Source organism: Anopheles bellator, chromosome 2 (genome assembly GCF_943735745.2).
Source record: "Anopheles bellator chromosome 2, idAnoBellAS_SP24_06.2, whole genome shotgun sequence".
Classification (NCBI taxonomy): Eukaryota; Metazoa; Arthropoda; class Insecta; order Diptera; family Culicidae; genus Anopheles; species Anopheles bellator.
In genome coordinates, this window is record NC_071286.1 from 35,697,631 (window position 1) to 35,712,578 (window position 14,948).

General features: G+C 47.5%; 2 protein-coding genes across 2 annotated transcripts; both read left to right on the top strand.

Annotated features, from left to right (window-relative positions):
* Positions 1 to 1,536: 1,536 nt before the first annotated feature.
* Positions 1,537 to 4,249, top strand: LOC131208742 (GATA-binding factor A). Its single transcript, XM_058201580.1, has 5 exons — positions 1,537 to 1,759; positions 1,948 to 2,052; positions 2,367 to 2,545; positions 3,070 to 3,340; positions 3,408 to 4,249. The coding sequence occupies exons 1-5, from the start codon at positions 1,537 to 1,539 to the stop codon at positions 4,247 to 4,249; spliced, it is 1,620 nt and encodes a 539-aa protein (XP_058057563.1).
* Positions 4,250 to 9,982: 5,733 nt separating this feature from the next.
* Positions 9,983 to 14,183, top strand: LOC131207453 (nuclear hormone receptor family member nhr-96). The gene is made up of 5 exons (XM_058200065.1): positions 9,983 to 10,118; positions 10,193 to 10,315; positions 13,386 to 13,575; positions 13,637 to 13,740; positions 13,975 to 14,183. Exons 1-5 carry the CDS (start codon positions 9,983 to 9,985, stop codon positions 14,181 to 14,183), a joined length of 762 nt encoding a protein of 253 aa, XP_058056048.1.
* The last annotated feature ends 765 nt before the right edge of the window (positions 14,184 to 14,948 follow it).

A 14,948-nucleotide genomic window follows, 5' to 3' on the forward strand; every position in this document is an offset into this window, starting at 1 on the left:
CTAAAAAGCTCGCTGTTTTGCAGATGGCCCGGGATGGATGTAGGTTAACGGAATGGTCCAAATCGGATTTTCATCTTCGTCTTGGAGCATTCCTTTTAGGCCCTGTGTGTGGGGGGGGTCCCAGTTTGAGAACCATTTTTGGATTTTAACACATTTTCCACGTGCAACAAATGGAAGAGCTGATACATTATTTTTCTGATGAACCAGATGTATGGTGCTGCACCAATGCTGATTAGAATAAGAAAAGTTGCCCAGTGTTCTACGGAGAATCTTTCCTAATTTCAATTCTTTCCGATCCGAACAACTTATGAACCGTAAAAACATGAAAAGTAGATAACTGTTTTGCTAAAATTGATCGGACGAGATGAAGAGCTCGCTTGGCTGATTAATCGCTTGTAGAGAGGAAAGCGTTTAAGACTTGAAACAGAACCTAGAAACTCATTTCACCATTTAACTCAGGTTGAACCAAAAGAAAATACAGTGGAACGCCGCTATTACTAAAGATAATACGGCCTGAAATGAAGATATAATATTACGAATTAAATAATATGGAAAAGTTGAAACATTTTTGGCGTACGACATGACGTTTCGACTCTGTTTGAAAACATCCTATCTCAGAAAACAGTGTTCAAACAATTCAACAAAAGTTGGTTACGCTACTTCAAGAAAAAGTTATGGGATCGGTTTGCAAGTATGACTATCCAAAAATGTATTGAATTGCCCCGATGTGTCTTAATGTGAATGTTGTGAATTTCAGTAACTAACCAAGGTATTTCGCTTTATAAAAATTTAGCTTGGGCAACTCAATTGTTTGGTGTATTACATGACTTAGTAGGACGCCTTTTAGTCACAAATCAATATAAATTAAATCAAACGCTCCAAATTCGTCGTCCACCGATGATTCAGACCTGAACGAACCCTTTCGTGAATAAAAGAGTAAGATTTAGTTGTGGCGAAAAAAGTGATTGCAGAAACTGGTGTTTGATCGCATCCCTGAGAAGAGGTTTTCCTAAACGAACTTCGGGACTTAATAGCCCACGTTGGCTACGTAGATAGAACAGAAAAATGCCGTTGAGCCGTGGAATGCCTGAAGGTTACGCTGGCTGTCTGGTTACCCAGCCTACTGCTGGGGTTGGCATGGTATAGATGTGCTGAAGAGTTCGTCGTGAGCGAAGAATTTCTTGTTATGGATGTTGATTAATGTTAACAACCGTTCTGACGTCCGAGTAATGCCTGGAACGCATAATGGGGGCATTTTCCCCAAATTTTTTCCATGCCACAGCCCACCGCCCACAGGTGCAGGCAACGACCAACGGGAGGGCCGCTTGTGAAAATAGTTCACATTCTTCACGCCACTAATTTGTCTTCACTGCGCGTCGTAGTTCGGAGGGGTTGTCGGTTGTTTGCCACGTTCCCGGTCGTATTTTGTCTAATGAATGTTTTTCCCGTTCTCGCTCGTGCAGGGTGATCCCGCGATACTAGCTGATCCGCTCGTCGCCGCGTCGGACCCACGTGGAGCTCCCTCCGGCGAGGATCATGTTTCATACGTCCGCCGCCTACTCCGACATGACGGCGGCAGCGGTGGTGGCCAGCGGCAACAGTGGCTCCTATCATCAATCGGCAGCTGCCGCGGCAGCCGCGGCGGCCGCCAACGCACCCGTCTACGTGCCCTCGAGCCGCGCCGCCCTGCCCCACTCCCAGTACGGGGCCCATTCGGCCAACTTTTCCACGCAAAATGGCTGGCCGACCGACGGTTTCGGTAAGTATCCGCAGCAAGTCCGGTGATCCGGTTTCGCTCGGTTCCTGTTTTGCGACATGCAATTGCATCTCATCTCTCTCTCTCTCTCTCTCGCTCTCTCTCGCTCGCGCCAAAACCGGGCGTCCGCCATTTTCCTTGAATTGACCATTTTGTTTCGCTTCTTCCCGTTTCGACTCCGCGTCCGCCAGGCACGACCCACACGCAGCTCCCGCCGCAGTTCTACGCCCAGAACGTGATGATGGGGTCATGGCGCGCCTACGACCCGACCGGCTTCCAGCGCACCTCGCCATACGGTAACTTGAAGAAGGTAACTAGAAGCGCCTAGAACTCGGAAACTAAACCACACTTTTCTCTCTCCCTCCCCGCCGGTTTCGTCCTCTCTCTCTCTCTCTCTCTCTCTTTCTCTCTCTTTCTTTCTATCTGCGTCCCGGTCGCTCGCGCGCGTTTTTCCATCCGCTTCCGTGGCGATTCGATGGCTCCACACACACTTGACTCGTGTTTGACACATGCGCCGATTGCGGGTTGCGATTTTCCCTGCGAATCGACGATTTTCCTTGGTTTTGCGGGGTGTGGTCGGTGATGGTCGCCCTACACGCCACACACACAGACAGCGCCATGGATTTTCAATTCGGCGAGGGACGCGAGTGTGTGAATTGTGGGGCCATTTCAACACCGCTCTGGCGTCGGGACGGCACCGGTCACTATCTCTGCAATGCATGCGGGCTCTATCACAAGATGAACGGCATGAACCGTCCGTTGATAAAGCCCAGCAAGAGACTGGTGAGTGTGAGTATTCCAATCCAACCTTTGCTTTCTTGTTTAACGCCTAAGTTTTACGCCCCCTGTTTCCGGCGCCTACCTTCCTGTCTTTCCCATCCTCGTCTCCCCGCCCACACTTTTCCTCCACCGCCCCTGCGAAAAGTGTCGATCGCACGGATCGATTCAAACTCGTTCTCGAAATCACTATTTAAAATCGTATAAACTTTTGTTACACACTGTAACCGCATTTTTGAGTTTGAAAAGCCGAGCCGAGTTCGAAGTGGTTTGCGTCTCGGGTGGCGGTGGCGCCATCTGGGCGCTAGTTTTCGAAACTCTCCGCAGCTCGTATTCGAATTCGAGCGAGTCGAGCAGTGCGGGGTCGAGCAGTTTGAATCGAAACGATCAGAGCACACACATTTAAAAAAAAAACGCCGAGACTGATATTGGGACGCATTTTTTCTCTCTTTCTTTCTCCCCATCTCTCTCTCTTGCTTTCGCTCTCGCTCTCGCTCTCCCGTTCCCGTTCTCCTCCTCGCCCCGCGCTCTTCCAGCAGACGGCCACGCGCCGGTTAGGGCTGTGCTGTACGAACTGTGGCACCCGGACGACGACGCTCTGGCGGCGGAACAACGACGGGGAACCGGTGTGCAACGCCTGCGGGCTCTACTTCAAGCTCCACGGCGTTAACCGGCCGCTGGCCATGCGCAAGGACGGCATCCAGACGCGCAAGCGCAAACCGAAGAAGGCGGGCAGTGGTGCCGGAAGCGCCTCCGACGTGATGGCGCTCGTGGGCGGCAAGAAGGACGACGTGCTCGGCGGGGACGGTAAGTGGAATGCACTCCCGATCCGGGTCGTGGAACCGACTTCAAGCGCATCTCTTCCTCTCTGTAGGGCTGCTGCACACCACCGACCGGAACGGCAACTCGAAGGCGCTGTCGGCGAGTCCCAAGTCCCAGAACCTGACGTCACCACCGATCCGTTCGTTGCACCTGTCGCCCCACCATCACCACCACCACCACCATCCTCATCACGCGCAGTCCTACAGCTTGCCTGGGTCGCTGGGTGGGTCCGGAACCCATCACCACGGAGCCGGCGGCGGATCCTTGGGATCTCTGGTCGGGAAGTACGATCTGGCGGCCCTCTCTTCATCCGCCGGAGGTGGCGGAGGCCTATCCGGTGGTGTCGTGGCTTCGTCCGCCTCCCACCAGCACCTGGGCGGAGGGCTCGGTGGATCCCACATCTACACGAGTGGCACGTCACAGCACACGTCGGCGGCGGCCAACAGCAACGCGGGTTACCCGGGTGGTTCAAGCACGCCGGTCAGTGGCCTCAGCAACAACAACAACAACACTTCCGGTACTCCGTTCGGCTCGGGACAGATCAAGTCGGAAGCCGGCAACGGGATCCTCGGTACGGCCACCACCCCGACGTCGGTGGCGACCGGCAATGGCGGATACGGCGACTACATGAACAACTGTCTGCCGAGCGGGTACTTTGGGGGTGGGTTTGGGTCGCTCCACACGCATCACAGCCCCCACCACCACCACGGAGTGACGGCCGGCGTCGTGGGCTCGGGGGGCTCGGTGGTGAACGGGGCCTCGCTGGCCGGGGCAGCCCACCATGGACATCCGCACCATCACCACCACCATCACCACCCGACGGCGGCCGATCTGGCGGGGTACCACCACCAGCACAATGTCATCCAGGCGGCCAAGCTGATGGCTTCGTCCTAGGACGGGTTCCGCTTCACATCCGCTCCGAGTACTTACGCGGCGGCTGGTGGCAAGTAATTCCACTACAAGTTCCTCGCTTGCCGCTCGCCTTTAGTCTAGCGTTAGTTAGTTAGTAGTAGCTCTAAGACCGCAGCAGTAGTAGTAGCTGTAGTAGCTGTAGGGCCGGAAGCGCTTCGATTCGTGTCCAGGACGCAAAGTGGTTAGCAGAGCGTGGACACCTCCTGTACATACGGCAAGATAGCGTCAGATTTTAGGAACTAGAAGTCGCCACCAATTCCTATTGCATTCCCTGGGAACGGTGGGCAACAAGGGGCGAAGTGCAGAGAGTGGTGGCCACCGGTGGCGAGTATTGCTTTCTAGGACCAGACTAGGCCCAGCTGGTAGTGCCGGCCGGGCAAAGGGCGAATGCCAACCTAGACTCGTATTTAATATACCTTAATCTGTAACCAACGAGCAGGCATCTCGGGAGCGCCGAGAGGATGCCCGTAAGATACCGAATTGTAATTGAACGTATTACGTAGAAGTATTAAAAATAAAGCACAATCAGACATGATGGAGTGTGGATTAATGCCTTTTTGTTCGCTAGTTTGAATCCACTTTTGAGGTTCTTCCGGGAGATTGCGGGTCCTGCGCCGGAAGTTCGTTCTGTTTGAGAGATAAATATTTGTCTTTGTTAATTTTGTCTTATTTCTTGGTTTTTCTTAGAACCTCGAGTGCAAATGACATTTAAATGACACATTTAACGAGAAATTTTTAAACTTGAATGAATGATTTCAAATATTTTCGAATTTCGAAAATATTGAAATTTTAGACAAGTTCGAAATTATCTGTCACCAAACCTCTCATAGCACACTTGACAGATGGATGCTTGTGTTTAGCACTGCGGATTCAGCGCAGGTAGCGAAAACATTTCGGCGGTAAATCCATTCTGCAAAAACCAAGCGTCGTGCTAAAAGAAGCGGCTTCAGTTTACTGTGTTTTTATCGCTTCTACCGTCAAGCTGTGTTATTTAAACGTGTATCTTTGTTTGGTACTGTGCATATCGTGCTGTGTTGACAATGGAATCCTCCAGGAAATCAAACACCGGGGCGAGCGACAGTTTTAAGCGAAGAGTGGAACAGCGCAAAGAAGAACTGCGAAAAAAACTGTTTGGCATCGAAACAGATAACGGTCAAAGTGCAGCGGGTCCTAGCAACCGTCCACATCCAATTGATGTGGCCCGGTTGCAGGATAGCCTTGACAATGAAGGTGCAGAAAGTGAAGATGGCTATTACAGTCCGGACGCTGACTCGAGCTCGGACGAAGACACCGTTAGTGTGCCACAAAATACAGTTCAAGATGGTTTTGCCGCCTGTGAAACTATAAGGAATTGGTCGGTGCTAAGCAACGTCAGTCAACAACAGCTTCGCGGGTTGCTCCAAGTACTCCACGGACCATTTCCTTCGCTGCCCCTAAGCACAAGGACGTTGATGGGCACGCGTCCTTCGCCCGGAACATTGTTCGAGATCGAAGGCGGCAGATATTGGCACTATGACTTAGGTAAGTATTACTTGGCTGTAGTTCACTGTTCAATAGGCTTATGCTTTTTCTACATTTTAGAAATCTCCCTTCGCTATGTTTTTCATTTGTTGGCCAACCCCCGTACCATCTCGTTAAATATCTGCATAGCTGGTATGAAGGTGTTCTACAAAGGAAAAGAGCAGATGTGGCCCATCCTGGCAAACGTCTACGAAGACCCAAACCTAGTCTTCATAGTAGGCGTTTTTTCTGGATTGGAGAAGCCGCGCAGTGTGCAGTCTTTTCTGGGCCGGTTTACGGACGAGTACGCGAGATTGATGGAAACAGGATGCACCATCAATGGACATTTGCTGACCGTCAAACATCGTGCATTTATCTGCAATTTGCCAGCTCGATCCTTTTGTAAAGGTAAGTGTACAATGTAAAAAAATAAGAGTAAGGCTCGGCAATAATAATGCCTATTTTGTAATCTTTTTAGGAGTTGTATCGTGTAATTCTATTCATGGATGCATTAAATGTATTGCACAGAGGCGAAGACATTTAGGAACGGGCACTATCACATACCAGGTGGAAGAAGCGGCACTCAGGACAGATGCCGCATTTAGAACGCTAAGGGAGTATGTCGGTCACCACCAAGAAGCGCCAGTCTCAGGTTCCGTAGAAGCTCATACCGTAGAATCGCCATTAACGCAATTAAATGTAGACATGATTAATAGTTTTGTAACCAGTGATTTGTTGCACCTGTTTCATCGTGGTGTGATGAATCACTTTTTGACTGATTTTCTCGAGGGTAAAAGGGGTAGAAATAAGTGGCAGGAGGCCCAAGTAGTTAGTTTAGATAATAGATTAGCAAAGGTAGGTTTACCCTGTGAGCTTAAAGGACAATTTCGGCCCCTTTCTATAATGGGCGATTGGCAAGGGATCGAATTTGACTCGATTTTAAATTACGCGGGTGTTGTAGTGCTAAAAAATTTAATACCTAATAATGATTTGCTATTGCTAAAATATTTGCATGTAGCCGTAAAAATTTGTTCTAATAATATTTATAAAAATCATTTACATTTAGCTAGACATTATTTTAAGAAGTTTGTAGAAGGTTATTATAATGAAACTAAAACAATTAGCAGTAACATTCATTTATTAACACATGTGGTTGATGAAGTAGAGCGATTTGGACCCTTACCGACAATATCAGCATATCCATTTGAAAAAATATTAGCTCTGTTGAAACGCAAAATTAAATCTTGTAGACGTCCCTTACAAAAGATAGCAGATAGAATTCAGGAACACGCCCTACGTAAAAATAGAATTCCCCCAACTCTCCACGTGTATCCGGAGATATTTAATCGTCAAAATAGATCACAATATAACGTAATTAAATTAGCAAGTAATTTTACATTAAAGCAGGCGGTGCCGGGTGACAAATGGTTCTTAAGTTCGCAGAAAAAGGTTATTGCCATGCATTTTGCAACTGATGGCAATATAGTTCATGGTTGCGAACTGCATAACACAGAACCTTTTTATGAGGACTTAGAGGATCTGACTGTAGATTTAAATGTATTCAAAGTTGATAGTTTGCATGAGTTTAGTAGCCTTAAAACTTTTAGCATGGATGATATTTTTTGTAAGTTAGTAGCGATAGCGTTAGATGATGGATTTGTGTTTTTCCCTCTGGTTTCTACGTTAGGCTGGCGCGGATAATAAACAACTGCTAATATGACGCACCGATAATATTTATATGATATAAATACCGATATAATATAAAACTCCGATAATTTATGATAGTAATGCTGCATTTGTCCTGCGTGCCGTTAGCTTAACTAGGGCTTTGTTTAAGTTAGATAGGTTTTGTTTTGTTAACTAGGCTCTGTTGCCGTTTGTATAATTTTTATACTAAATAAATAAATATATTTTGTATATGCTTCGACGTTTCATTCTTTTTTATTCTGTTTTAGAAGTAACATAAGTTGCTTGACAAACGGTAAGTTAATAATTGGTAATGAACGGTGTTATTTACACACTTGAATCAATAGCAGCCGTTTATTACTTTTATTACTCCTACCCTACGTCCTCGTGGTGCCAACCGGGATGCGATCTTCAATCGTATGCTGACAGATTCTACCACTATTCGAAATGGTTCGAAAAGTTGTTTTTCGGCATAGTCTTCAACACATTCTTTGTCTCGGCACTTATCTCCACCATCGACTCTAAGCGATGTCCATGGAGAGCCAGAAGTCGCATGGTGTCTAGTCAGGTGGTTGATCATGTGGGTCGAATTTGTGGCGACATGATCACCGAATGATCACAAAATTGTCAAAATGGCAAATTTTCTTTAAAATAATTAATTACGCTGATTCTGGTTAGTAGTATGCCCTAAACTTTAAAGAGCCTTTTTTGCACTCATTCAATTTATAGGACGAAGAAAAGCAAATTACAGAACACTCATCTGTTCGTCACTCGTCTCGTGTATTGGCCATCCCGCGAACACAAGAACGCAGAACACATGATTTGAAGCATTTTGCCACGGTCTTCAGTGCACATCCTGCGTTCGGTTTTGAGTGCATCCATCAATTAGCAACTTCGAAAGTGAACTTTTACCCATACAACGCAATCTTCGAATAGATTGAAGAAGGTACTTCCTGCACGTTCCCGAAAGTGTAAGGAATAACTCCCAAATCTGGCTGTTATTGTTAAACGATGACTATAAAAACGAAACCTGACTCGAAGTGTGTTGAATGCGTAGAGAGGAAGTGCTCTAAGCTACCTGCTGAACACATCAATCACTTCATAACTTCACATAACTTCATTTCACACCTACTGAAGAGGAACCTCGACATTGGTCTTCAGTGATCGGATTCAAAGAATCGTCTGATTCTTGAGGGAAACGAACGACAGAGAATTGTAATTTGTATTTGAAAAGAGTAATAGCAACGCATTTTTTGACGAAACTTGAATTCTTATTTGGTCATGTATTTACAACCACGTCTAATTGATATGAACCTTCGAAATGTTTCGCGGCAATGAAGAATGAAGAATTGCATCGCTACAACTAAAAAGGCCGACAATTGGTGGGATTCCCTATTTTGCCAAAAGCTATCCTTGTTGGCTGCAACTTTTGCAGTGAAAACCTGCCTAAGAAAAGAACGCTGATGAATGTCTGCTGCATCTACCGCACAAACCACCGATTCAAGTGACCGATTTGCTACCCCGACAGCGGCGATGCTATCGAGGAAGGTGACACGTCGTTCGACACACGGCCCTCATCAATCGCGGACATCGCTTCGCTTCAAGAGGGTGGTCGTCTTTGTTGGTATCGCTCTGGTTCGGTTGGTTCACCGGCCAGACCCAGAAAGATTTAATCTATCCATCGCCAGGACCGGTCACCGGACGAAGGCCGCGGTGGGACGACGACCAACTTGACCGGTCACGACGGCTGTCTGCAGCCGATGATTGGCGCGCAGTGGCCAGGATCTCTGCCACGGGCCGCTTTCGTTAGCGACGGCTCGGATCAAACGATAACGAGTTCCAGGGAAGCTAAACCGGCCACTGGTGGTGGTTCTGGAAGGCCAATGGCGTATTCACGTCCGCGTTCAATGAATGACGCAAAGCGTGACCGGGACTTTGAAGCGGAAAAGCCGAATCCAAAAAAGGGAAAACAATCATTCTACGTTCCTTCCATAAATTTCACCGTCACGGTTGATGCCACCCCGCTCGATGGTGACAATGGCTCGACGACGTTTCCGTTTTTCCGGTTGTTTTCCCCACTTCCGGTGGTCAACAAGTGTCCGTGGCGTGGCGTGTGTAATTGTGGCCGGCAGTGGGTGGTCACGCCGACCGTGTCAATTATGTCGGACATCCGGTGGCGTCTTCCGGTGGTCTGCCTGACCGTTATGATCGTCGCTTTTCACCCTTTGCCCGCGGCATGACTTGTCAGGTTCGAGTGGCCGCTCAGGCCGCTGTTAGGGCTTGCGGTTGGCGAGCGTCTTTGATTTAACAACGGATAACAAGGGGACACGTGTAACGTCGGCAGGTGTGGAGCGAACCCCCGGCGCACTCCGGTGGTCACTTGTCGATGGGAAGGCAAATAGTGATTAGCGCTGTCCGCGGTTGCCGAAGGCTGGCCGGAGTTGTATAAAAACGGTCGGTACCGGCCACCGGGGAGCTTAGTGTAATTCGGGTAAACCAAACCGGCTGACCCGTGGCGCGTTGTGACCGATGTCCTCGCCGGCGCTAGTTTGTCGGGTTTGTGGTGACCGCAGTTCCGGCAAACACTACGGCACGGTTTGCTGCGACGGGTGCTCCTGCTTCTTCAAGCGCAGCATCCGCAAACGGGCCATCTACAGCTGCATCTGTGAGTCGCTAGCCGTGGTGTGGCGAGTAGGTGCAAACAGAGTGTAATGTGTTCGTACAATCGTCCTCCCTTAGCTGGACCGGGTGGCTGCTCGGTGGACAAGGCCCGACGCAACTGGTGCCCATTCTGCCGGCTGCAGAAGTGCTTCCTGGCGGGTATGAATGCGGCAGCGGTGCAGCAGGAACGCGGACCTCGGAAGGCCGCTGGCCGAAGGATGATGCTGGGTGCGGCGCTCCACCGAACGGCGAGGAAAACGCCGGCCGAACGCACCGAACGCCCGGTGCCCGCGGGAGCCTCTGCAGGTAAATCGATTTGAGGCCACTTGCTCCCGACTTGTTGGCGGGGCGACGGTGGCTGTGTTCTGTGAAGGGTGCGGGGTGTGTGCGTTCCTGTTCGTCGTATGATTGTCGTAATTTAGGATGTCAGGCTGGAGTGACCGCCATGGGAGTCGGCCTTGCGAATCACTGGAACGACCATTTTATTTGTTATCGTGTTTGACAACTTTTTACTAAGATTTATTGGTCATCAATTAGTTTCGATACAATTTTGAGCAAAAGAGTGTTGAGCAGAATGTCGGTAATTAAGGAATGTGGCCCTTTTATACGCAGAATTTTATTCAGTTGAGGTAGAATTTTGGCAACGTTGCTTGGTGGAAATCTTCCGCTTGCCACTTTCGGAGCCTGTGGTAAAACTCGAAACAAACGTGGAATTGTCGTTGTTGCCATATGACACTTGATAGTTTAAAATTTAGTAACGTTTAACATGATTGATGAATTTTTAAACCACGTTCGGTATCATTATAGCTCAAAAAATGCCGCCTTTCCAACAAGTTTCCTCATTGGAACACAATCAGAACAGTGTTGCTCGAAGCATTTACTCGGATATAAATTGAAGTAAAACTTTAAATATGATACTTGTCTTAAATCCACATACCTAATTCGAATGCATCAATCACCTACAGTTGAATGAGGAATAGAATTTTTTTGCTCTAAGCGTACTAATTCAACATTGGGAAGCAAATTATAATGATGTTATGGCCTAAGGATGCATATTTCTTCAAGAAATTGGCAACCTCACTTGATCGTGTTGACTCAAAATGGGACAAAAGAGAAAAAAAACGTTCATGAAGGAATACGTCTCGAGAACGACGGTATTCAGGATTGAAACTATTCGCCTCAATGCTCGGACCAACCAACCGTTGGAGAAAATGTGGGCATTCACAAACCTTTGATCAACAGAGAAGACCCCATGGAATTAAACAGAATTAACTCAATTGATTAAAACAATGTGATCAAAAATAATATCTGTGGGCTGTAGAATGGATCGAATTTGGCTAGAGTTGGTTAAAATGTTTAATGTGTATCACTGATGCCCAAAAAACGGGTAGTGTTTTTGAACATAAAAGATTATAAAAGATCAATGCGACTGTAGTTTCGTCCGTAAGTCATTCGCCCGTATTACACCTGGATCGGAAGATGAGATCCGGATTCTTTTCGTTTTAATGAATTCAAAAACCTAAGGACAACATGACGTCATTGTACCGTTGATGAGTATCATTGAATTATGTAGAATCTTTCCTCCTGATTAGCTATGGTATTACTACCCTACAATTTTAAACAACCATACGGTTTCCCTATGCTTTCTAAATTATTTGGAATACTCGGATTACTAAATACTGGAATACTATTTGTCTGCTACCAACTCCTGCTAGCACTATAATGCAGACTACAAAATTGGATATACCGTATTTTTCCGTGTATAACGCGCACCCGTGTATAACGCGCACCCATATTTTAAGAGAAAAAAAATGGAAAAAAAGTTTTTTATTATACATTTTTCAGATATGTGATATCCAACAAATACCCAATGTTAATAATGTATTATGTATAAAAGTAGACTAAAGATAAAATGCGTATACATTGCAAAAGACATACTAGTATTTTATATTTCGTAATAATCTTCAAACTCAGATTCACTGCTGTCTGACAAATTGATATTCTCTAATTGCTCTTCAATGTACTCCTCATTGTCACTCTCTGAAGAGTCCTCAAAAATTGCGACATCTTCAGATCCATCCATAGTGTTGCTGATGCCACATTTTTTGAATGATTTCACAGCAACATCTGTTTTAACTCCCTGCATGACTTAATGACGATATTGTAAGGATAATTGTATTCCTAACATATGTTTCATTTCATAATTTATTCAATAATACCATAAAATATGTACCTAAAAGGGCATATTTGTAAGCTTAGAGGAGCCAAAATTTGTACTCCCCTTGTATAACGCGCACCCAGATTTTAGAGCTAAAAAAATTGGGAAAAAGGTGCGCGTTATACACGGAAAAATACGGTAATCAACATTAATAGGGTTGGTTCTATCAGCTGTCAAAAACATTTATAATAAAAATAACAGTATGTTATGTAGCCACAATGCACGACTGTTTTAAATGTTTGCAAGTAACAGAAGCTTCATATTTGGAAGTAACAGTTCTCACTGTTCGCTGAAGTAATTTTACTTCCTCGTTGGTTGGTCGTATGATGGTATGATGGTGACCAAATGGTACACCAACGAATGCTCATGTCGAAATAATGGCAGTCCTAACACCCGATGACCATAACAAAAATGTACGATGGACACCGGTTGCGAATAATCTCTAGAAACACTTCCCAAACAGCCAGGAATTGGACAACTTAAATCCAATCTGTAAAAGGCTGAAACAATCTTCTTCTTAATCTCTTCAATCCCCATTCAAACCTACTATGCTGAGGACAAGTTGAGACCTCACAAATCTCACCAAAGGAAATCACGTTAATCGCTTTCGTTTCGTAATTTAATTTCCACGCGATTCGTGACAACTTTCGCGTGGTTAGTGCCACGCTAATGTGTTTGTGTCTGGTCCCTTTCTCCTTCTCTGTCGGATGAGGGACATTTGCCTTTCAACTCGTGCACAAACGGCACCCGTCCCGTGGGAAGGATGCGATCGAGCGCAAGTATGCTAATTAGGTTGACGGGTGCAAGGTCGTGGCGTAGGTGGCATTCTGGTTCGTCTTCATCTCGTCCCATGTTTGCCAATGAGTTTCACCCACTCGTCCATCCGAGGGTGGGATGAGCCATCAACCGCGTAAACGGGGCACGACTGAACACGACTCCTGCAGCAGTCGAGTGCATTTCCGCTTGGTTTGCAAATAATGCTAATCACATGGCAGTTCTTTAGCTCCTTCGACAATCTTATTCAGCCCAACGCCCAATCTCTCTCTCTATCTCTCTCAGACGGACTGTCGGTGCAGATCCTTTCGCAGGTGTTGGGGGCGTGCATTCGGCAGGCGCACCACAACGAGCACTTCGCCATCCTGAGCCGCACGCAGCAGGACGAGATCCTGCGGCACGTTTGGTGCGAGTGCTTCCTGCTGCGGGTGGCGAACTGGTCCATCGACATATCGGCTCTGGTGGATCGGTGAGCACATCGGAAGGCGTTTGCTTACCCATTAGCCGCCGTAACTCCGATTCCGTTTCAGATGCTGCGACGGCCATCTGCGGTCGGTGTTGGACGAGGTGAGGGCGCTCCGAGTGGATCTCATCGAGCTGTCGCTCCTCGAAACGCTGATACTGTGCCGAAAAGGTTGGTCGGGCGAGCCCGAGAAAGCGGTTCCCCTTTAAACGCTCGTTTGATGCTGTTCCTTTGCAGAGTACGCCCTCAGCGAGCGGGAAGCGGAGCAACTGGAGCACTTGGCCGAGCGAACCCTGATCGCCTTGAGCCACTACAGCGTGCAGCAGCTGGAGGGACCGGTGGAATGCAGTAAGACTGGCCTCAGTTTCAGGTCCGGGCGGCACGCCGCAGGTGTCCCTATCGAAGGCCGAGCGGACAGTGCAGTGAGGGCCACCTCTACAGCCTCACCGCCCGCTGACCGGCAGCCCCTCGGGTGGGCCGCAGCTCGGCTCGGGAAGCTGCTGCTTGGGTTGCGTACGCTGACGCTGCGTTTTAACGAATTTTCTGTCCGCTCGATGCTGCGGGATGTAATTAGCGACGGGCTGGCGATGGAAGGCATCCTGGCCAGGCTCTAGCTGTCCCGCACCACCGCCCGCAGGCGACTCACAACGAGCGTTCGCTTCGCAGGACGCGACTTCATCGGCGGAGAAGCTAATTAGTTGAGCGAAAGTGCACTTACCTGGCGTGCCTCCGGGCCACAGCGATGCGGCCGAGCGGCAATATGACGACAGGATTTTTGTGCTTACCAGCTGAAAGGCCCTGGCGTTTCCTGGCTGGATTGTGCACCGGTCGGCTCGGTCACGGTCTCCTGGGCAGAATAGAACAGTGGTAATGTGTTGGGGCGAACCAAACACATTTGTAACAGAAGATTATTCTGGTAGGAGGCATTCGACAACGACGACAGAAAACAAGTAATTCGATACGAAAATAATTACACGAGCTTGCTAGTGAAGATAGAGTCATCTCAGAATTCTCACATTTTACTCATAAATTACTTCGGCACCGTGGATACATTTATCATTTTAATTATTACTTTAACTGTGGCGACAAACGTTTCCTGCCCGAACGCAATTTTCACAGATTCGAGTACCAGAGATTATTCTGTAAGTTTGAAAGTTTTCGTTTAGTTTAGTTTTACTTTTCCATTTTCGCGATTAAAGTAGCTGGATTTTCGTGAGTTGCGTTCAACTATTCGTCTCTTTTCCCGTATCATTTGTCTCGCTCGTACGAGCCCAGATTTTTCTAAAACATTTTTAATTTAGCATTAATTTCGAAGTGGCCCGTTCACATATTGTTTAATCCTCGTAGCAATAGTGATTAGTACTAATAAATCTGCCTTA

What these genes read in the sequence shown, in the direction of transcription:
- LOC131208742 (XM_058201580.1), top strand. Translation starts at nt 1,537, where the DNA reads ATGTTTCATACGTCCGCCGCCTACTCCGACATGACGGCGGCAGCGGTG. An exon ending in CCAGCAAGAGACTGGTGAGT is followed by an intron (nt 2,546 to 3,069) that starts GTGAGTATTCCA and finishes GCGCTCTTCCAG; the next exon opens with CAGACGGCCACGCGCCGGTT. An exon ending in CGACGTGCTCGGCGGGGACG is followed by an intron (nt 3,341 to 3,407) that starts GTAAGTGGAATG and finishes TCCTCTCTGTAG; the next exon opens with GGCTGCTGCACACCACCGAC.
- LOC131207453 (XM_058200065.1), top strand. Translation starts at nt 9,983, where the DNA reads ATGTCCTCGCCGGCGCTAGTTTGTCGGGTTTGTGGTGACCGCAGTTCC. An exon ending in GCAGGAACGCGGACCTCGGA is followed by an intron (nt 10,316 to 13,385) that starts AGGCCGCTGGCC and finishes TCTCTCTATCTC; the next exon opens with TCTCAGACGGACTGTCGGTG. An exon ending in ATATCGGCTCTGGTGGATCG is followed by an intron (nt 13,576 to 13,636) that starts GTGAGCACATCG and finishes ATTCCGTTTCAG; the next exon opens with ATGCTGCGACGGCCATCTGC.